Source organism: Adiantum capillus-veneris, chromosome 5 (assembly GCF_014529385.1).
Source record: "Adiantum capillus-veneris isolate H3 chromosome 5, ASM1452938v2, whole genome shotgun sequence".
In the NCBI taxonomy this organism is placed as follows: domain Eukaryota; kingdom Viridiplantae; phylum Streptophyta; class Polypodiopsida; order Polypodiales; family Pteridaceae; genus Adiantum; species Adiantum capillus-veneris.
In genome coordinates, this window is record NC_140935.1 from 67,038,008 (window position 1) to 67,061,553 (window position 23,546).

The window sequence follows — 23,546 nt, forward strand, 5'->3', positions numbered from 1 at the left end:
GCCTAGCTCTCTGGTTCATCTGGCGGGCCCGGTGTTTCCGCATCTTTGAGGCTCGCCTTGTACCACCAGCAGAGACTTCGTGACTTTTGGCTAGAGTTGATCCATACTCTCAGAGGACAGCTTGAGGGACTGCAGGGCAGCTCCGACCGCATGCGGGAGCGCCGCGAGGCTTTCCTTCGACTCTGGCGCCCTGGGCCATTTTACTCCATGGTCCAGGGGGTGCTCAGATGGCACTACTGTCCACCTGTGTGGCTTTTCCCTCCTCCCATCTCTTGATTTAGCCCCATTGTATATATGCTGTTTTCTCATTGGGAGTGTCTCCCCATCATGCTTGTTGTAGCCCTCTCTTGCAGAGGTGGATGTAGCCCTATGGGCAGCTTTCATTAACTAATAGAAGGATCTTTTTCTCGGAAAAAAAAAGAAAGAAATATTGAAAGGGGCGTCAGTCTTTGGGGCCAATATCTCTAGGCACGGAACCCCGCGGCCGTGTCGAATCAATCGTGAACTGTGAACTGTTTTGAAGTGAATTCCTGTCGTGTCGCGGTAGAATCTTGACTTGGAGTGTCCAAGTCTGTTACACCTATCACCATTCTCAACTCTACCTACAAAATTCTACCGAAGGCTCTGAGTTTAAGAATTCAGCCGCTACTTGAGAGTAGACAGAAACAAGCTTTGTCAAGGAGCGCATCATCCTTCACAACATTTTCACCTTCTAGGAGCCTATGATAGAGTTGACAGGGGCTTCCTTGAGAGCACTATGTGTCGGATGGGCTTTTCAGATGCGTGGATTAGAGGAGTGTCAGCTCTCTATAGGTGTGCGAACAGTCAGGTGTTATTGGCAGGGGGAAGAGGGGAACATTTCATACTCACACGGTCTGTACGAGAGTGCTGCACTCTGTCCCCTTCCTTTTTCTTATCTATGCTGAGGTGATGAGTAGATTTTTGACTTCACAGGAGGTTGGTTTGTGCAGACTTTATCTACCTATTTGGGGAGATGAGCTTTTCGATACTGAGTTTGTTGATAACTTAGACATGTTTCTGGAGGGCCATGAGGCCAACTTGCACGCGTGAGGAGTCTCTTGAGGTGTTTTGTTGTGGGTCAAGAGCATTGATTAATTGGCGGAAGACAATGGCTTACTAGGTCGGTAGTGATCCCACACCAAATTCGTCACCTAGAGAGGGCTTTAGGTGGATCCCTCCAAGTTGGATACTTGGACTGTCAGGCTGGTTTGGATCTGTCTCTAGAGTGTGTGCTCCTCTCCTTCTATTTATCAGGATGAAACTGTTCCATTGGATTTTGGCACGGCTTTCTCTTGCTAGTAGGGCTATGTGGCCAACCAAGTGCTTCTGGCTACTATATGATACATCTCGTCTTGTTGGATTTTCTCGAGTTCTTGCATCAGCCAATTGGAGAGGTTTATTGGGAACTTTCTCTGGTCAGGGCGAGACACACAGTTTGCTCGGTCCAAAGGTTCCTAGCAATCATCACTTAACATTGCTTGCAAGGAGGGTTGGGGATCATTAACACAACATGACAGAATAGAGCCCTCCTTGGGAAGCTCATTGTTAGAGGTCTCCTAGGGGAGGAGCCCTGGAAGGAGCGGTTGCTTCATCGGGTTTGTGCTCGCGCTCCACAGACGGGGGGCCCATGGAGCCCTTCCACTCACTGGATCTTCACAGAGTTGTGCAGAGTGGAATCTTTATAGAGTTGTAGGAGATGGGATGACCTGTTATCTTTGAGCCTGCTTATGTCTTGGGAGCAGCTACGAAGTGGCCTTGAGAAGCACCCGCCCTCATGCATTGGGGAGCACTCGAGGCATCCACTTACATGGAACCCTTTTGTTAGCACATAGCGAGGTCACATGGTTGGTAGCCGACCTCAGGTTTCTTGGGGTCCATGGTAGAAAGTCCAACCCGCACTTGTGGGGACTAGTTGCAGTTTACAACACTTCTTGAGGAGATTCAGAGCCTTTAGCTACGAGACACGAGGGGGGTGTAGAGCTTGTGTCAAGATATTGTAGAGGCTATACCAGCAAAGTGGCACACCCCTCTTGAGCCAGCATCACCTTGTTGGATGGGGGCTTTCACTCGCGTGGAGGTCTTCATTGGAGTTAGGGCTTTCTCAGACACAAGTTCTGCATGTTCTTTGAGGTTCAGAGAGAGGGTTACCTCCACAGAGTCACTACCGAGGCACCAGAGGTGTCCGAGTGTTGCTTTCAGTGGATCCGAGTTGGGGCATCAATGGGAGGTGACACGTCAGCTCTAGAGTGAGGACATTGGCGGCTATGGGCTTGGGAAAGCCACCCTCTAGTGTGAGTGCAGTGGCGAGGACCCCCTTTTTCCAATACACAACCGGGCTGGGATGCCACATATTGACAGCACGGAGAGAGGCCCATCTTGCTATAGTGGATCATTGGCAGGATGAAGGTCACATGACTGAGTTCTTGGTAGATTTTTGGGGGCGCTTGTGGGACAACAGATACGTGAGGAGAGTCACCATGTTGTAGTGGCAAGTAGCCGACTGAGCTACTGCAATTGGGAGTTGGTTGGTGCAGAGTGGCCACTACGCGGTATGCGCCGCCTGCGAATATTCACTTGAGACCCAATGTTAGTGTTTGTGGGATTGTCCCATGGCACAACAAGTTTGGCTTCAAATTCTTCTGTTGATGCCTATACTTACGACAACCAGCTAGTACACTTGGGTGCTGTAGGTTGGTCAGTTAGATTAGGAAGTGATCTGACACTTGTGAGTCTGTTCGCAGATCGTGCATGTCCAGATGCATATCCTCTGGTTGCACACAACATGATCATCAGATTTCCATCAGAACCCATGAGGAGCATTTTTACAGTGCATAGACCTATTTTCCCTATTTTTGACATTTTTCACTTATTATTTTTAAGTGACTTTTGTTGGAAACTAGGTAGGGCAATTTTGCCAAGTTTGTATATATAGAAACCTAGCGTTAGCACTTTCTGGCAGAAGAGGCAGCAGGAGTATTTTGCTCAACAGGCAACTTCTCAGCAAGACCCCCACAGAGGCCTAGCGTTTTTGCAAGAGATAGTAGAACCTAGCGTTTTTGGATTCAAGACCAGCCCTGGCGTTTTGCACAACAGATCAGCCCCGACCAGAGTAGACAGTAGATTCACTAGCGTTAGCAAATTCCACAGCAGGAAGACAATTCAGCCCTAGCGTTTTGCAATTCCATCGCGACAAGATCAACAAGTAGACCATCATTTTTCAGTTTTCAGTAGTCAAGCATCGCAGTAGAACCCCCAAACCTCGCAGATCTCACCTTCCCGCAACAGATCCTCGCTGCACGGTGAGATTCATCAAGGTTTACAGTTTCAGCCCGGAAAACGCAGATTTCAGCATCTGCGTTTTCAACGCGTTGTCGTTGCATTGTCGTCATCGACATCGTCACCAACATAGAGTCAGAATTCAGCAGATAAAGATTTGCAGATTGCAGTCCTTAGCATCTTCAGATTTCAGCCCGTCTCGTCGTCGACCTCCTCATTGTCGTCGACGTCGTAGGCAAGTCAAAGCATTGTAGAGATTTGTGCAATCATAAGTAGACCGCTCTTGCCATAGAGAGTGGGGCCTTCGGAGGAGGGTTTGACAACATTCTGGTGTCGTATTCTTCTCTCTCTATCTCTTAGTCTCAGTACCTTCATTCACAGTGTTCACCACTTTGTTTGTGTCCATTGCACTCTCTCACTAAAGGAACGGAAGGCTCTCCCTTCCGTAAGTAAAAGGAACCTTGAGCACAGTTCGGAGCACTGATCTTGAGCAAAGGTCAACATTCACTTCCACTGCATTTTACATTGGTATCAAAGCTTTGGCAGTGTTCTGTATCACTCAAGGAAAGAACCACATAATTTTTTTTGCTTGTTGCGGTGGCACGTAACCCAAGTCCTCTAAGGCGTGTCGATTCCTAGTCGTGTTTTTGAAGAGTGATAGGAAACCCAAGAAAGAAGGGCTTGTCCGGCCTCCCCTTGTGCCTCTTTTCACTCATTCAGATCGGATCGTGCACTTAGCGGCCGGCCAATCGACGTGAGGTGGGAAAAAGCAACCTTGGTGTGAGCGCAAGGCCGCCAAGAGGTGCGCCCGCGGAAAAGAGAAGAGCTCGGGTGAAGAGAAGATCCTTCTCTAACACAGATTACAAGCGAAAGAAGAACCTCAAGAACCTCAAGAACTGAAGAACCCAAGAATCCAAGACTCACAAGAACCCAAGTTCCTTGTGAACCTAAGAACCCAAGACTTCAGTGTATGGTCATCACCCGAATCGTAATGGATACTTCGCATGAAGGTGGTGAGCATGAAGAAGGCAAAGAAGAATTTTCCCTATTAGGAGGTTTTTCCGACCCTCCCCGTTCTCCATCTACGCCAAGGATTGCACTAACACCTATGGAGGCTTTGGAGCAGATGTTTACGGACACGAGGATAGAACTAGGAGCGCAACGTGTTGCCTCGGAGCGCAAGCTCAAAGAAAGACAAGCAGCATGGGAGCAAAGAAAGGAAGAATTGGATCGTAAACACGCAGAAAGAAAAGCAGAAAGAGAAGCAGAAAGAAAGGCCGACTTGGAGCGTGAGTGTGAGCAAGCGCGCTTGGCAGCCAAAGAAAGCCTAGCCGAATTCGATCGCAAGTGCGAAGAAAGACAAGCAGAATTTGATCGCGAGAACAAATCAAGAAAAGCAATGAACGACCGACACATGAAAGAGATGTTGCGACTCTTTTCTCAAGTGCAGGCACAGATGCAAGAGGATTCGGGAAAAGGAGACTCTCTTCGTAATTTATCTGAGCCTAAAATCTGAGGCTGTCGTCTATCCCTTATGAACGCCCGATTTCCCAACCACAAAGGCTTCATGGTATTTTTCTGCTAGGGTCTCCTTGAGATGTTCTAGCCCGCATTCAGGTATACCTGAGGCCCTAGAACTACTAATTCTATTCTGATGTGCACATAACAATTTAGATAATTATTTCGGGTAAATAAATTACTTATTTACTAGGACTTGTGGGGGAGCAGGAGAGAGAGCCTACTTGCTGTCCTATGCAATGAGAGTGAAGGAGAAGAGGAGAGTGGCGCAGAAGAAGCTCACGCAGAGAGAAAACGTGAGAGAGAGAGAGAACGCACGTAGAAATCTGGGAGAAGTCACTATTTTCTTTTTGGGCTTGACCTTTGAGTATATAAGTAAGTGACTAGGGGGCCATTCACACTTGGGCCCCCTCACTTATAAGTCTTTTAACTTATAAGCTAATAAGTACAAGACACTTGGGCCTTTATTCCCTAACAACCTCCCACCTAAAGGCAATGTACCTCGGGAGATCAAAGAATCAACTAACTATGATACATCAGCTGATCATGCACTTACTCATCCAACACCCATCATCTGACGGCAATATGCAAACCGCTCAGCTGGAAGACTCTTGGTCAAAAGATCTGCAGGATTGTCATCTGTGTGCACCTTGACAAGTGTAATGCTCTTGTCATCAAGCACACTCCTGATAAAATGATACTTCACCTCTATGTGCTTTGTCTTGGCATGAAAAACAGGATTCCTTGCAAGCATAATAGCACTCTGACTATCACAGTGTAGCACAGGAACCGGTGACTCAATGCCAAGCTCTTCTACCAAACGCATGAGCCACAAAGCTTCTTTGCTTGCCTCAGTGGCAGCCACATACTCAGCCTCAGTGGTAGACAAAGCAACACATTTTTGCAGTCTAGAAATCCAAGCAACTGCACCTCCTATGAATGTAAACACATATCCAGAGGTAGACTTCCTGCAATCTGGATGTCCAGCAAAATCTGCATCTGTAAAGCCATGCACAGATGTCTCACTCTTCCCAAAACAAATGCACAAGTCTTTAGTGCCTTTCAAGTATCTCAAGATACACTTCACTGCTTCCCAATGCTTTTTGCCAGGATTGCTCATGTACCTGCTTACCACTCCCACCGCAAATGCAATGTCCGGACGTGTAGCAACCATAGCATACATCAAACTGCCAACGGCTGATGCATAAGGAATCTTGGCCATTTCAGCCTGCATATCATCTGTGTTTGGGCAGTCATGTGTAGTCAGTTTTACATATGGAGGCAGCGGAGTACCAAGTGCCTTTCCCCCATCCATATGAAAACGATGTAGCACCTTATTAACATAATCTCGTTGAGATAGATACAGACGCCTGTTAGGTCTATCTCGAGAGATACGCATGCCCAAAATATGATTAGCATCACCAAGATCCTTCATGTCAAAACGATTCTTTAAGCTTGGCTGTAATGCATCCAATTCCGTGACATTTTTATCCGCAATAAGCATGTCATCAACATACAAAATCAGCAATAGAAGAGATCCATCACTTGCCGTTTTGATATACAAACAGTGATCAGAATTACTTCTTTTGTATCCTTGAGACCTCATGAATGTATCAAACTTGTGATACCATGCACGGGGAGACTGTTTCAAACCATACAAGCTCTTCAAGAGTCTACATACTTTCTTCTCTTGCCCCTTTGACACAAAACCTTCTGGCTGCATCATATAGATCATCTCAAGCAAATCGCCATGCAAAAACGCTGTTTTGACATCCATTTGCTTTAACTCCATATCTTCAGAAGCAACCAGGCCTAAAACAAGACGTAATGTGGCAAGCTTTACAACAGGAGAAAAAATCTCATCAAAATCAACACCATGCTTTTGCTTGTACCCTTTAGCAACCAAACGTGCCTTGTACTTAGAAGAAGCATCAGATGTGACCTTGGTCTTGTAAATCCATTTACATGGCAGAGCCTTATGCCCTTTAGGCAAATCAACCAAGTCCCATGTATGGTTTTTCTCCAAAGACTGCATTTCCGAAACCATTGCTTTGAACCATTTCTTACTGTCTTCCCGTTGCATAGCCTCTTTATAGCAAGACGGTTCACCACAATCAGTAAGCATGACATAGTCCAAAGACGGTTCATATCTATCGGGGGGCCTTGTCACCCGAGTAGACCTACGCACCCAATGATCCATAACAGGTGGATTTTCAGCCTGTAAACCATCAGAAACAGTAGGCTGTTCAGCCGGTTGCATCGCAACAACGGGCGGTCTAGGAGCATCAACCTGTTCCCCTACCTGTGGTGCATCAATGGCAACTTGTTGGGGCTGATTTTCAGCAGCTAATGGCTGATTTTCAGCACCATTTTCAGCATGTAAAGGCTGCTGAACATTGGGCCTTCTTGGCTGTCCATATGTAACATCTTCACGAAAAACAACCCGGCGCACTTCCTCGACCTTTGTGGGCTGTTTGTGCATGCAATTCTCATTGAAGATGAAATCATTGCTGCGTATGATTTTCCATAATGCGGGATCCCATAATCTATACCCCATTTCACCATCCTCACCATATCCTAGGAAAATGCATTTATGAGACTTTGGTTCTAGTTTGGTGCGCAGTTCACTCCGGATGTGAACATAGGCCTCACAACCAAACACTCTTAAATGTGCATATGAGGGTGGCTTGCCAGACCACACCTCCTCAGGCACCTTTCCACCCAAAGCCTTGCTAGGTGAGTGATTAATCAAGTGAATAGCTATTTGCACAGCTTCTGCCCAAAAACCATGAGGTAATGCAGCATGTGACAGCATACTCCGAACTTTCTCTTGGATAGTCGGGTTCAACCTCTCTGCAACTCCATTCTGAGAGGGATTAAAAGGAGCCGTGAGCTCTCTTTTAATACCTTTAGTAGCACAAAAGTCAATAAATGCTTTTGATACATACTCCCCCCCATTGTCTGAGCGCAAAGACCTAAGCTTCTTGTCAGTTTGATTCTCAACAAACGCAAGAAACTTCTTGAAAGTATCCAAAACATCGCTTTTAGCACGTATTGGATACACCCACACCTTACGTGTAGCATCATCGATAAACGAGACAAAATATTTCTTTCCCCCTAAGGACAACTGTGGCATTTCACGTACATCGGAATGCACTAAGTCTAACCTGTCATACTTCAAAGAAAGAGACCTTTTGTGCGGTGTTTGACTGTGCTTACCATAAATACAGTGCTCACAATGAGAAAAATCAGCATACCTCAAACACGGCAAATAACCACAACGAGACAGAGTTTCCATTCCTCTTTTACTCATGTGTCCCAACCGGCCATGCCACAAAGAAACACTTGGCTGCTCGGTTACGGCGACAACATGGTCACGCACACTAGATACATGCAAAGGATACAAAGTGTCTGATTTACAACCCTTGGCTACAATCCGGACCCCTTTACAAATTTTCCACTTGCTATCACCAAAAGTGGTGTGATAGCCTGCATCATCTAGCTGCCCTGTACTAATCAAACTCTTCTTGAGTTGTGGCACATGGCGCACTTTGTGCAAAACAAAAGTCATACCATCAGCAAAGGAAAACTGGACACTGCCAATACCTGCAATGTCACATGCATAGTTATCTCCCAAATAAAGAGTGCCCTGCACCTCACCTGAGTACTGTGTAAACCAATCCCTATGAGGTGTTACATGAAAGGAGGCACCTGAATCAAGAATCCAAGTATGCATGTCCACATCAGAACCCATAGCAAGGGTATGTGCATCCACAGAAGAGGCATTGAGTACATCAGTGCTGCTGTCACTGTCACAACTACTAGCAACATTGATTTCCTCAATCAACACAGTGCTCTTCTTGGCATTTCCCTTGTCCTTTGCATCAGTTTCAGCACCCTTGTTCTTCTCTTTCTTCCACTCATAGCATTCCCGTTTATAATGCCCTTTCTTTCCACAATGATGACACACAACATCTTTCCTACGAGATTTGCTGCGTGCCCTGTCCTTACTGTCGGATTTCTCCTTCTGTTGAGACCTGCCTCTCAAGTGCAATGCATTAGAAGACCCACCTCTGGTGTTCTTCCTGTTCATCTCTTCCATCAAGAGAGAACTCTCTACATCTGCATACTTAAGTGACGCACTTGAGTTACTAAGAGCTGTTCGGAATACATCCCAACTCTCGGGCAATGTGCAAAGCAGAAAAGTAGCTTTGAACTCCTCATCAATCGTGAATTTCAGCTCTGTCAGTTGGCTGAAAATAGAATTGAATTCATTGAGGTGCACTGACATGTGCGTGCCCTCCTTCATGCGGAGATCCATAAGCTTCTTAAGCCAATACACTTTACTGGCAGCACTCTGCTGTGCATACAACTCGTCTAAACGCTTCCACATGCCCCATGCTGTCTGCTCATTCTCTACATTGAAGAGTAAATTGTCAGACACCGAAAGCATGATCGTGGAGCGAGCCAACTCGTCCACTTCTTCCCATTCTTCAACCTCCATATCAACCGGTTTCACACCCTGTAACTTAATAGGTTTCGCCTGTTTCTTCTGCAACATTACATTATAACATTGCTTCTTCCATATAGCAAAGTTATGGGCACCTTCAAGCTTGCGAATGTGCAACAAATTGCCACTTTCACTGCTAGAAGCCATTCTGAGTGATTGCAAACACTGAAACCCTGTTTTGCCGACCTAAACACGTCCAAATGTGCGCAATCGGGCAAAAAACAGCTTGCTGTTACAGAAAAACAGCGAGTTCACGCGAAATCACCCCAAAACGGCGTACATTCACTGCCAAACCCTTACCAAAGGTTTCCACAAGGTGTATACATCATTTGCTTGCTGAAATTCCCTGTTTTAGGGCAAAAATCAGACCTGTAAACACCTGTTTTGCTGAATTTTCAGAACATCGTTGGTGGAAACACCTGTAAGATTGACTTGTGAGACTTGCCCTAATGAAATTGCATCAAATTGACCCCGAAATTGTTCAATTTCAGCAGAAATAGACTGCTGTTCGCCAGTTTTTGAAACCCTAATTTTGGGAAAACTGTCACCGGAGGTCGATTCTACACGGTGAGAGGATCCCTTCGCGACAGAGTTGATCGAAAACGGTTGAATATCCTTCCCGCAGCGAGCAAGAACAGAATTCTGATCTGTGTTGCGAAATTGGCTCTCTTGGAAACCCTAAAGCTCTAATACCATGTGTGGGGGAGCAAGAGAGAGAGCCTACTTGCTGTCCTATGCAATGAGAGTGAAGGAGAAGAGGAGAGTGGCGCAGAAGAAGCTCACGCAGAGAGAAAACGTGAGAGAGAGAGAGAACGCACGTAGAAATCTGGGAGAAGTCACTATTTTCTTTTTGGGCTTGACCTTTGAGTATATAAGTAAGTGACTAGGGGGCCATTCACACTTGGGCCCCCTCACTTATAAGTCTTTTAACTTATAAGCTAATAAGTACAAGGCACTTAGGCCTTTATTCCCTAATAGGACTGACATTGTTACATCCCTCTGGGTTCTAAACAGTGACCTCAATTGTAGAGCGTGAACATAACTATGCAAGATCTCTCGATAATCCTTGAGATTTGACTTGACCACCCACTTTGCATCTAAAGGGGTGTAATTTTTAAACTTGATTAAATACTTTCAATGTAATCTCCCGGACTTTAGTTTTCTCTCCGAGTAGTGTATTATTTGTTTTGGCTGAAGGATTACCTCAGTCTCATCGACGTTTGGAGGATCTTCTTGTATTGGAACCATGGGAGGAGAACCAACATATGGTCGGAGGAGACTTACATGAAAAGCATTATGGATGTGCCGATGAGAAGGCAAATCCAATCTAAAAGTCACATTATTGACTTTATTTGTGATTTTGAAAGGGCCGTAAAATCATGGGAAAGTTTAACAACCTTTCCTTTTCGACCTTCTTTTTCGATCTAGCTTTCTCAAACTTTAGCAAGAGACATTGTCCTTTTTGAAGATCGAGATTTCTTATGTGCTTGTCTGCTTTTCTCTTCTGCTTCTCTTAAGAGCGAATAATCGCTTGTTTTACTTGTTGATAGGCGATATCTATACCACACAAATTTGTTTGCGGCAAAGATGTTTTCTTTGGTAACTAAAATAGGAAGTAGAAGTGGCTTCCCATAAATAATTTTGATGAGAGCTTTCCCATTTGAGGAATGTATGGTATTATTATATGCAGACTCAACTAATGGTAAATACTGTTCCCATTCGGATTGTCTTTTCGAAACATAGCACTTGAGAAGGTCTAAAACAGTGGCATTAGCGATTTCGCTTTGACCATCTGTTTGAGGATGATAAGCTGATGAAAAATCAAGCTTAGTTTCCAAATTTTCGAATTGTGCTTGCCAAAATAAACTAGTCATGCGAGGATCCGTATCGCTGACAATAGTTCTTGGCAATCCATGATGTTTCAAAATCTGAGCTACAAATACTCTAGCCATGTGATCAGCTTTGATTGTTTTCTTAACTGGAAGGAAATGTACTTGCTTACTGAATCTGTCTATAATAGTCTAGATTGCATCATTTCCATTCTTTGATTTAGGAAGGTCTGTAATAAAATCCATGGCAATACTTTCCCATGGCGTGTTAGGCACAGGGAGTGGCTGAAGCTTGCCATAAACTTTATGTGTCATATTTCACTTTTTGACACACTAAACACTCACGAATATATTTTTCAATGTCCATCCGGAGTGTTGGCCAAGAGAAAAACCTTTCGAAAGCATTAGTAGTTGCAAAAATCCATTGATGTGTGCTTCTTCTATCACCTTCTGTCGTAAGGGCTGAGCTATGCATATAGTTGAGGATGTAAGGTATTATCTTTGATAGAATAAGGTGGCCTTGAGTGTCCTACTTGAAGATTGCCCCAGATCGCAACAAAATCTGGATCTTGAGGATACATCTCACTAAGTGATTCTAGTTGCTCATGATAAATAGTGGTCAAGGCAGTGACCTTAGAAGGTTTGGAGAGGGTATCTGCAACAACATTCTTGTTTCCAAAAGTATGTAAAATCTGAAAATGAAACACTGGAAGAAAGTTGGCCCGTCTCATTTGCTTTTCTGATAACTTTCTCTGTAAGAGAAAATAGCGAAGACTCTGGTGATCTGTTTTAATTACAAAATTAGCTCCTAAAAGATAATGTTTCCATATGGAAAGAGCATGAATTATTGCCACTATCTCTTTCTCACAATGGAAGGATGCAATTCTCATCTTTAAGGCGCCGATTTTCATAAGCTATGGCGTGACCCTCTTGGTTCAAGACTGCTCCTACACAATCTCTAGATGCATCGCGATACACCTCGAAAGGTTTGCGAAGGTCAGGGACGGTGAGGACATGCCGGTGATTGAGTAAGTACTTGAGCTTCGTCCAGGTCCCCAATGGAATGGAATCTGCTTCTTAGTTAAATCATGGGGAGGACCAGCTATGGCTGCAAATGCTCGAATGAAACGCAGATAATAAGAACAGAGGCCAAGAAAACTTTGAACTTCATGTACTGTAGTTGACGCGGGCCATTCTATGATTGCTTGAATCTTGTTAGGATCCATTCTCACCTGATTGTGAGATACTAAATGGCCCAAATAGTGAATTTCTTTAAAAAAGAACTCACTTTTCTTAGCATTCACAAATAACTTGTGTTTGCGTAATTCTTCTAACACTGAGGTAAGATGCTTGTGATGTTCGTCTTTTGTCTTTGAGAAGATTAAGACATCAGCGAAGAAGACTGCTGTAAATCTTCTATATGAATGGAAAAGTCTATTCATCATTCTGTTGAAAGTTGCTGGTGCATTAGTGAGTCCAAAAGGCATCACTAAGAATTCATACAACCGAAAGGTTGTTCTAAATGAAGTCTTATGCACACCCTAAGGAGCAGTGCGGATTTGATGATATCCTCTCTTCAATTCTATACGACTAAAAATGCTTGCTCCCTGTAGCTGAATGTGCCATCTTTTCTTGTACTAGCAAGACATGTGAACAATATGGAGAAGTGGGATCAAATCAATTGTACGATCCTTAGGTCAAGAGGGTGGGAGTTCATTTGGAAGTTCATCTGCAAAAAAATCTTCAAAACTTTCTAACAACTTAATTCTATTTAGCTTTAGAGAGGAAGGAAGTTGTGAAGAAGACACATCTCTCTCTCTTGCAAAAATTAAGTAGGGTAAAACACACTTTTTCATTTCTTTCTTAATTGCAATGTGGTTGGCGTTGGTCATCTACATGAACAATTACAACATAATGCTTTCCTTTATGATCAAAGGATAGTGTTTTCTGAACATAATTAGGGATAGGATGCATCTTGTAGTGCCAAGGCATTCCCAAGATTCTATCACATCCTTCAAGTGAAGTTAATAAGAAAGATTCTTGATCTTTATAGTTGTCTATTTTTAAATTCAGCTTCCCTATGATATGAGTAGAACTTGAGTTTTGTCCTTTAAAAGCAAACGATGCTTGAATGGAGACACCAAAGCGGTTGGGCTATAAATTGAGGTCTTTAGCAAGCGTCGTAGAGATGAAGTTATTTATACTGCCTGGATCAAACAATATAAGTGTTCGCTAGTTGTTAATGCTGCCCCATGCTTCTAGAAGAGATCTTTCTTTACCATCCTTTGTTGTATTACCTTGTACATCTGGTACTGCATTAGAAGAAGGGGCTTGTGGGGTTTTAGTAGGGCAATCACCTTTCATGTGTCCAATTTCTCCACACTTGAAGCATCTGCCTTCAATCATATAGGTTCTCAATTTTGCAAGAGAGAGATATTTCCATCTCTTAGGTTGATTAGGTTTTGCTTCTGCATCTGAGGCAGTTCTTTTCTTCTTTTGAGAAGTAGAAGTAAAAGTGGGATGATTGTTAAGAGCTTTGTGCTTAGCATGATAAGCGCTTTGTTCAAGCTTCTTGGGAGTACCTTTCTAGTATATAGCGTCAACTAAATTGCTTCGTGGATAAAGCTTCATAAATGTGCTACCCTATTTTTGAACCTTTTTTACTTGGTTCATTGTTTCTTCATTTTGGGCTCGACTAACTCGATAAGTGGCCGGTTCGGTGGTGTACTTCCAAGAATCAAATCAATTGTATGGTCCTTAGGACGAGGTGGAGGTAACTTGCTTTGTAGGCCTTTTGAGAAACAATCAGCTTGTGTGTGCAAAAATTCTTGTTTGTTCCTTTTCCAATTCAGACATGTTTAATCGTTGTTCAACATTTAGTTCTTCAAGAAGATCGAGTACACAAAAAGACTAGAAATGGCCGAAGTCGATACAAGTGGGACAAACTTGCCCTTCAATTTTACATCAAGTACAATTTTCATGCCCCTCTCATTCTTCAAAGTAGCTTTCTTGGCCGGATAATCAACCACGACATTGTTCTTGGGGAACCAAGGGATTCCTAGGAGGAGGTCACCCAAAGGCATGATGTAAAAGTCCTTGTGCTCTAAATACCCCTGACAATGCAAACGGAATTTGCCAATGACAGTTGTAATGGCAACATCCCGTCCGGGTGCCGCTAGAATTGTCTCCGCCTATGGCCCCATTTTGTTGGGCGTAATTCCAAGTCCAACCGGCAATTCAAGTGAAATGAAGTTGGCCATGGCTCCTCCGTCAAAGAAGATGAGGAATTCTTGATCTCGTACTTTGCCCCATGCGTGGCAAAGTTCTGTGCTTTCATCCATCTGATCTGGGTCGGTCCCCATACAATCTGGTACCAGTCCTGCTTTCATCTTTCCTTTTCTGCCACATTCTTTGGTTGCTCTAGAATTCTCTGGTCTATCTTGTGATTGTCCTCTCTGTGCCTTTTTGGGGCACCTTTCAGAGATGTGCCCTTGTTCTCCACAATCAAAGCACTTCCCTTCCTTGAGGTATTCTGATTTCTATTCCTCGGTCAGTCGAGGTCATTCGTCCTTCTTTTTCTGAAACTTCCTTCTTCTTTTGTTATCATTTGTCGAATTCTGTCCGGTCCTTGGTGTCAAAACTTGATCAGTGGAGTAAGTCAAGTGACTCAAATGCAGAGTAAATCCTTGCTTAGCATGTCCCATTAGTTGCTGTATGGACTCGGACTTTTGTTGAAGGCAGTAATCTCGGATTTCTTTGGGAAGTCCATAGCAAAATCTCTTGTTGCTTCTTAAAAGTGACCTTCTTAAAAGAAAAGGTAGGTAGAAAAGCATCCCAAAATCTCTCACAATAAGTATCCAAAGTGCTGGTCTTGGACATCGGAAGATGGTTCCAACAGGTAATCACATCTCGTTCGTACTCTTGAGTCAACCAAGAGGAAATAAAGGGCCCTTTGAACTTTAACCACTTTGTCTGGGCTTCTTTCCTTAAGAGAAGAGTGGACCACCATGTTCTTGCATTTCCTTTCAAAAATGATGTTGCTCCAGAGAACGCTATGTCAAAGTGTTGAATAAAGGCTAAAGCCTTAGGAGCATCTCGAAACCCTGAAAAGGTTTCAAACTTTACTACCTGTCCACTTTCCTTGAATTCCTTGGTCTTTTTGCCCTTGTCCTCGAGAAAATCATATTGGTTGGCTGTGTAAAAGTTCTTCTTCTTCTTTGAATAAAACATGTGGTCATCGGAGTTCGAACTCTGAGAAGCGGATGAATCCTCATCAAAATTGCTAGAAAAATCTCGAGACAATTTAGTGCATTTGTCAACAGGCAAAGCATTCTTTGAAATTGTTGAGGGTTGTAAAAAGGTTCCTCCCATTTTGCACACAAAAGTTACGATTTTTGAAGTAGATCGATATGTACAAACTATGGATGAATTGAATAAGAAAATTAAGCTTGCCTTAGAGAAGACTCGGGCAAAGCAGAAAAGGGCTACTGATCATCATTGACGTGAACTTTTGTTTTCACCTTGTCTCATGTATCGCGATGATTTGCTCTCGTGCATCTCTCTCCCCCCTTTGCACTTATGGTAGTGCCCCTAGTTGGGCTACTTAGATGACCATGTATTGTTTTGAGGTTTTATGCGCGTTTGCCAAGGCAAGAGCCTTTGAATAGGAACCTGATTAGCTAATTGCTAATCCCCCACAGGTACACATAGTTCCATCTCGACAAATTGCGAAAACGGAGACTTTTCTCACTTGAAAACTTGTCCAAATCAAGGGGGATCTGTCTTATTGCATACGGGAGCTCTTGAGACATGTGTAAACGTGTTTGCTCGGCTTAGAACGATCCAAAACACAGAATTACAGCCTGCTGCGTTTATTTGCAGGCTTAGGGTTTTGCCCCTAAATTGCAAGATAACACAAGGGGAGCCTCGGGGAAGCCTTGGGGTGCATATATAGGGCTTTGGGCACGACCAAACAGATATTACAGCACGCTGAAATTCAGCTACAGCTCACTGGAAAGCTTCTAAATTGCAAGAGAATCCGTCCTAAACGTGTACTTTTGACCTACAAGGGTTTTGGCATTACGTTGCCGAAATTGGATTGAAAAGCTGCAATTTTAGCCCTCGACAGGTTTGGACAGCTTGGTGAGAGTTTGGTGAAAGTGTTCGGATCGTTTATTTGCAATTGAATAAAGAAATACTGAAAGGGGCGCCAATCTTTGGGGCCTACAGTGTGTCATTGTTTACTTGGGAGCATACCAAGTTGTGAATCGTTTTGAAGTGGCGAATTCCTGTTACAGGCTCATTCGTGTAGTTACTGTGTCATAAAGTGCAGGGAAAGCTAGACGTTATATTTATGGGTGAAAGCTAAAGTTTACCGTCCTTTAGTAAGGCTACAGGTAGGTTTCAAAAGTAGTTGACTTCACAGCTTTTTGGGCCTCCTGTTTTCAGCAAGTCAAAAGCTTTTGGAGGTGCAAACTTTTGTATCTGTTGCTTTTGGGGGTCCTCATTGTCAAATTTTTGCATGGTTGCACATGACGAGTCCCCGACAGTAGTAACTTTGTGGATTATTAATATAAAAAGTGTTGCGAATACATTTGGGATAGAAAGACAAAAAGAGAATTGTGGAGTCGACTCTAGATTGCAGACGAGAAGATGGGTTGGTCAGCTCATAAAGAGCTCTTCTTTATTACTATGGGAAAAGATCACAAGCACATAAATGTAAAGGCCGGACATGATTGCCACACTTCTGTCCTCCATCTGAATATAAACAAGTGGAGAGAATGTTCTCTTGAATCTCAACACAGAGGTCAATCTTTTGGGTTTAAAGGACAAAGCCTTGGTTTTAGAGAGCTACGAGCCTCTTCGTTCTGAGTCTTAACTCTTGTGTGAAAGCTAGCTGAGTTGAAGCTCATACGTGAAACTTCGACTCCTATCTGTTGGTGGAAGATTGCAAATCTATTCACAATCTAAATTGGCAAATACTAAAAAGAGATTTTTGATAAACTTGGTTCTGGTTGGAGATTGCACACTACGTGCTTGCCAAAACTGTCTTCCTTGTGTATGTGGGGGAGATTCCCTTGAGAGATTCGTTCTTCATTTCGAGCTCCGTTTAAGTTGTCTATGGACTGAACACAGCAAAAGCTGCTGTTTTCCTCTGATTTTTTGACCTAAAGCTGCATCTTTATTCCTGATTCATGCTCATACCTCTTGGCCCCGCCAATGATGTCTATGGGCTGAGAGCTGCAAATAACAATTATCTGTTGCAAGAAACACGTGATAAGTGACCCTAAAATGTGAGAACTCAATTTGTTCCATGGAAAATGACTCCCCACTCTAGGGGTGAGTCTATGAGCACATCGCCAACTCAGGGGGAGAGTGCCTACGGGTGGAAGAGATGAAGTTTGCCTGTGTAAAGAACTTTGCTTGTGATAGATCTTAGGGGAAGAGAGGTAGCTTATGTGGCTGCAAGAGAAAGGGTCGCTAGTTGCTAATAGCAAGGGATGGTAGCTGGAGAGAGATTACCCAAAGGAGGTGTTGTAGGCTTGGATACTCAAGCGAGAAATCAATAGCAACACATGAACAAAATCTGCAAATAACTGAACTAAACTGGAATATATATATATATATATATATATATATATATATATATAGAGAGAGAGAGAGAGAGAGAGAGAGAGAGAGAGAGAGAGAGAGAGAGAGAGAGAGAGAGAGAGAGAGAGAGCATCACCTCCAAAAGCATAAAGCATGGGCCAAAAACTGCTATAACCAGCCAACGCAAATCGCGAAAATCCATTCAGCAGTGCCAAGGGGCATGTCAGGGCAATTTACGGAAATCAGCCCTAGACTTTACTCTCTAACTTTTTAGGGTTAGGCCCCTCGGCTGATACTCTTCAAAGTTGGCAGGGGTTAGGTTTTTGAAACCCTAGCAACCCCCCCCCCCCCCCCCCCCCCCCCCCACACACACACACACACACACACACACGGAGGACCCAACGGCCAAAATCACATAGTTCAGTTCTTTTGGGTTAGAATTTTTAAACTCTAACCCCTTGTCCTCTCGGCTAGTCCTTCCAGTTGAGCATTCCAGGTCATCAACTTGCAACATTCCCCCCTCGTGAAAGAATTGTAATCGCCCTCGATTACACCCGCAAAAGAGCGGAAGGACATAAACTTTCTTCACTAGACACTGACTCTATGTACCCAAGCACTAAACTCCACAAATCCAACACTTCTACATTTTCGTGGAGGGTCTTAGATACAAATTATGATCATTGTAACATACTTAGCAATCACATCCAGATTGCACTGATCTTTTCACGGATGTCTTGATCTACTAAATCTTGTTGTTACTATCAGATTTACATCCTTTCTTTTCACATTTCAAGCAAACCATGCCCATGACTATCCCCACAAGATTGTACATTCACAGAGCAAGCAATTCACAAAGTCACACACTTAGCTCACACTGAACACTGTGTTTCAATCATTCCATCTAGCCATCTCATCTCGTCCAGAACTCTTGATGCACCAAATCCTTCTGTAGCCATCTCATCCTTCGGGAACTCTTGATGCACTCACAATAGTATCCAGTCATCTCATTCATATATAAATCTTGATGCACTAGAATCACATTCAGTTCTCATTCACTTAGCCATCACATGTAGATCTCGTTGATCTCTAATAGATGTCTAGATGCCCTAAGTTCAAATCATTGATTAGATAATAAAAATGCTCTCAAGAAACCTTTTAAAACCACCCAAATTGGGCCAAATCAATAGGCTTTGAAGACTTTGAACATGCATAGCTGGACACTAGGTTAGTCCAACGTGGAAAAGTACGTGCTCACGGGCATCCTCAGGCATCATATAAAATTTAAATAATAAGAAAAAAACAAGTGCTTTTGTTAGGACACCATCTTCATTTATGTGCTTGTACTGGGGCACATCTTCTATTGAGTCCGGCCACTTTTTCCTAGTACTACTTTTGCCCAAACTATCAAATATTCTGGTCATGATACTTTAGTCAAAATTGATGCGTCGAGGATGCCCGTCTTTTAATTTAGACTATGGATGTGCACAAAAATTTAACGATTATGATGTGCACAAAAATTGAAGATTATATTTCTAAAATTTTCTTAGCTATATAACAATAGCCAAACGCTAGACCCTCGTGCAAAAAAGAGAGGTCCACTCCCTAATTCCCGACCCTGACTCCACCTATAAAGGTAGCAAAATGCTATGATTGAATCCAGTGGGCTCTGTGCAAGGGCCTCGTCTGCATGGTTCTATGTTACACACTTAACTTTTAAGGCGCCTCTCCTTCTTGGATTGACTTCCACATTGTTAACAAGTTGAAGGGAGGTAATCTCTCAGTTGTTTCTAAGACTAGTAACCCACGGCCTTGCAAGCTAAACATCAAGCCTCTATGACATCATTGAATTGTTGATCGTGCGAAGAATGTCTGCAAAAAATTTAATGCTGACAGCTCTAATGTTCTAGTCGATAATTGAAACTGGCTTATGGGACCACCAAAGTGTGGTAAAGCACAGAATGGAGCCAAATATTGTTGGTTTGGATTTACCTGTGGTTTGTTGCCACAAAGTTGGGAGGGATCTGCCACCCGTGAATGGAATCCTAGACTTAACGTGTACAGAGAAAGAGAGCGGGAGGAAAATAACGACACCAGATTGGCCCCTAACACTTGCGTCATTGCTTTATTGTTGCACCTTTAGCGAATTACTACCTAGGAGAGCCGCTGAATTAGAGGATGATTTGGAGATGCCCCAAAGAGTTGTGGCCCTCACAGAATCAATGAGCAGGCTGTCACTTGGCAACTACACAGTCACTCCGCAGGAGATCTAGTGACTAGTATACCACTGTGAAATCTCTCCCTGTCCTGGCTTGGTTCATACCACCAAACCCTAAAAATGCAGCAGGAATTTGGTCCCTGATTTGACCACTTTTCGGCGTGCAATTGTGGAGAAAATTATATGGGGAAGTGCAGGCTGTGTTGCAGCATCTCCTTGAGTTTCATGACGTTTTGTGCAATGAAAATGAACTTATGCACAAAACAGTGCATCAGCACGATCTTCTACTGCACCATTAACTTTGCACACGCTCTTCTCAGATGCAACCAAGCAGTGCACACACACACACACACACACACACACAAGCACATTCAAGCACACATAGGCAGACATGTACAAAGAAAACAGAGGCCACAGGCAAACATGCAAAAATTTGAAGTAACCAATCAAAAGGAAGAAAATCGATTGACTAGAAAAAACACAAAAAGAGGTGCAGCAAGCAAACAGAAGTTCACAGGCTTTTGGAACTTATATGCATAGTTCAGTTAGGGGGGCGTGGCTACCATTATGAGATGTTATTCTCGGACAAATTTCACTCGTGCTTTGATTGGTTCCAAACCAGGATTCATACTCTATGCATAGAAGGCGATAGTGCTGCCCATTATGTTTTCTTCAAAGTTGTAGGTTCTCTGTGTTTCAAGTTAAATTCTGTAAGTTCTGTCTGATAAAAAACGCTTGAGGTTGGACCTTTTGCTACAAGAAATATTAAAAAAGAAATTGTGTTTCAGATTTTATGGCGAGGACAGGAGGCTATGTCAGAAACATTGTCAGCAGAGGCTTGGGATAAAAGAGCCGGTATACGTGTCATGGAGCGACCGATGACCTATGGTACCAATGAATCAGGGCTAGGTTGATCATATTTCTGCGACTTGCACAGGCTATTCACTGCCGGGGTCTGCATGTAGCTTGTATGTTTTATATTTTTGCAGAAGGGTCTAAAAGCTTGGGGTCAATTATTAAAGCTTTGAACAGCATTGGATGACCAAGTTTCTACAGTTGGAGATAACAAGCTATTCTCATGTATATTGCAGTGGGTATTTCAACATAGAAAGATGCCTAGTGTCTCTTGACTTGCTGAACCTTTCTTTTTAAAGGAGAAGATTTGAATGTAGATCATAGACAACCAAAATCTGCTTTCATGCAGAAAAAAATTGAAAAAAAAAACTCACGCATTGCACGTTATTTTCGATAAGGGAGGCAAAAAGGCACAATGCAGACAATTTCTTCTGTACACTCCTGAATTTTCTCATCATTTTTATTTTAGCACACCATTCATAATCCAAACTGTTTTCAATATCTATGGGATTTATATGCCACCCATGACACTGGAGGAATCCTCCCTTGTAGTGTGATGGGTTCCAACTTAAGCTTGTTTATAAGACAATCTGTTATAGAATGTAGCTATGTGCAAGTATAGTGACCAATTTTGACGGGGGTCAACAATGGTCACAAGGGGTTGCAAAGCCTCACAATAGTAAAAAATGGGATGTGTTCTAATTTGCTTAAGCATCATCTGAATGCTTTTCCCCTCCTTTCCTACTGAGTTTAGTATTAGAAAGATTGCAAGCACCCTTGAGTTGAATGTAGTTGAGGCCATTGCATGGGCTGAAATAATTATGCACTCCAAATGAACTGACATGTGGGGCATTCTAATGTGGACAATATATGACTGTCTTGGCTATGGAGATGCTCATGTATATCACCAACACACCCTATAAGCACACTATGGAAGAATTGTGGGGGTAATTATTTTTGGCATGCCAAAACATGCCTTAAGAGGAGAAGAAACGAGCGCAACTATTTGAACGCCTTTCTTTTGTGTTGGAAGTGGGTCGTTTAAATTAAGACCTCATTCAATTTCCTTTTTTTGTTTTGAATGTGGAACTCTTTTACATTGTAAATGGGTCCCTCGATTTAAGAGCACTTTACTTCCTTTTCCTTGCACGTCAAAAATTTGCCAACGTGATCTCTCACCTTGTTTTAGTAGCTTATTTGATGATTTGTAGCTTTTATGGTCGGTGCTCTTGTCTTTGGGATACTCTGTACTTTTGCTTTGAATTAAAAGGTAAGGAGATCTCTCTCTCTCTCTCTCTCTCTCTCTCTCTCTCTCTCTCTCTCTCTCTCTCTAAGATAGGTAGCATTGTTTCTATCTATCTTTCTCCCTAATTTTTTTAGGGTTTAGTCTCTCTCTCTCTCTCTCTCTCTCTCCCCTTGTTGTGTGTGTGTGTGTGTATCTTATGTAGCACCATTTCAATCTCTTCATCTCCGTCTCTCTCTCTCTCTCTCTCTCTCTCTCTCTCATTTTTGTGCATTATATTTTTTTCAAAAGCATCACAATACTCACCAATAGCAATAGCAAACTTTATGTTGGTTTAGTGCATTCACACAACTATTCTCAATGGTTCCATTGATGCATCTCTATGTGAGAAAACATTACATGTAAAAATTTGAGTCACATGCATAAAATCTTTTAACAAACCAAGAGCTTTGATAGATGCATTATTCATAGTAAATAAAATTACAAAACTCGTTGTCTCAACCCTTGGTGAAGATTTCACAATAAAGAAAATTATTTCTTTAGATTTGTGTCTTGCAACAAAATCTTGTGTTTGTGATCGTCCAAATTGATGGATGTACAAAAAGTGATTTTTATTCATTCCAAACACTTGAATGTAAATGTAGAGGGATGATGTGAAAGAAGGGTGACAAGAATGAGAGAGGTAGAGGAAAGAAAGGTGGGAGAGATGAGAGAAGTAGAGTTTGGAGGGAGGGGATATGTACAGGATATAGAAAAGAGTGGAGAAAAATCGTAGGGAGGAGAGAAGGGTAGAGGGATGAAGGATGAGAAAGACAAAAGAGGTAACGGGTAGAGAGAGGACAACGGTAGATGGTGGAGAAAGGACTGAGGTAGAGGGTGGAGGGGGGAGAGAGGAGGGAGGTAGAGCATAGAGAGAGAGCGTGCATATGGAGGAGAGAAGTAGAGGGGATAGTGGTATAGTAAAGTGTAGGGGTGAGAGAGGTCAAGAGAGTAGGATTAGTGTTGGCGAGAAAGAAGAGGCAACGATAGATAGAAAGATAAACAGTAAATGGTTAGGGTGACCCTTTCCACCAGCGAGGTCATTCGTGCTTGCAAAAAATAAAAAAACGTTTTTTTTTAATGTTTTTGATAGTAGGGTAGAACCCCCCAATCTAAGAAAAATAAAAATCCTTTCAACACAGCCCAAATGCATAAGTGAAGGGTGAGTTTAAGAAATGAAAAGCCCCATGGAAATGGAAAGTCAAAAGAATTTTCATCTCCATACACATATAAAGAAGTGGTGGTCTATCCATTTCTTCTTTTGTACCTTTCCTTTAACATTTAATTCCCTTGGACTTTGTAAGGTAGTGCTTTTGGTAGTAGGAAGCTCACTAGTGCTTTTTTTGTTCTCCTTTGGTTACACCATGCATAATTTTCCATTTTCGGCCTTTAATATTTGTATATGTTAGCTTCATATTGGAGAATTTTTTGCCACTTATATTAAAGCAC

The 23,546-nt window shown here is 42.8% G+C and overlaps 1 protein-coding gene across 1 annotated transcript in view; it reads left to right on the forward strand.

Annotated features, from left to right (window-relative positions):
• LOC147457469 (ATP-dependent caseinolytic (Clp) protease/crotonase family protein) overlaps window positions 1–21,316 on the forward strand; it is an 88,278-nt gene extending 66,962 nt beyond the window's left edge. Inside the window, exon 9 of the mRNA XM_086512351.1 lies at window positions 20,749–21,316. Coding sequence (XP_086368477.1) covers window positions 20,749–20,874 — 126 coding nt within the window. The 3' untranslated portion in view covers window positions 20,875–21,316. The remainder of the gene's footprint in view (window positions 1–20,748) is intronic.
• The last annotated feature ends 2,230 nt before the right edge of the window (window positions 21,317–23,546 follow it).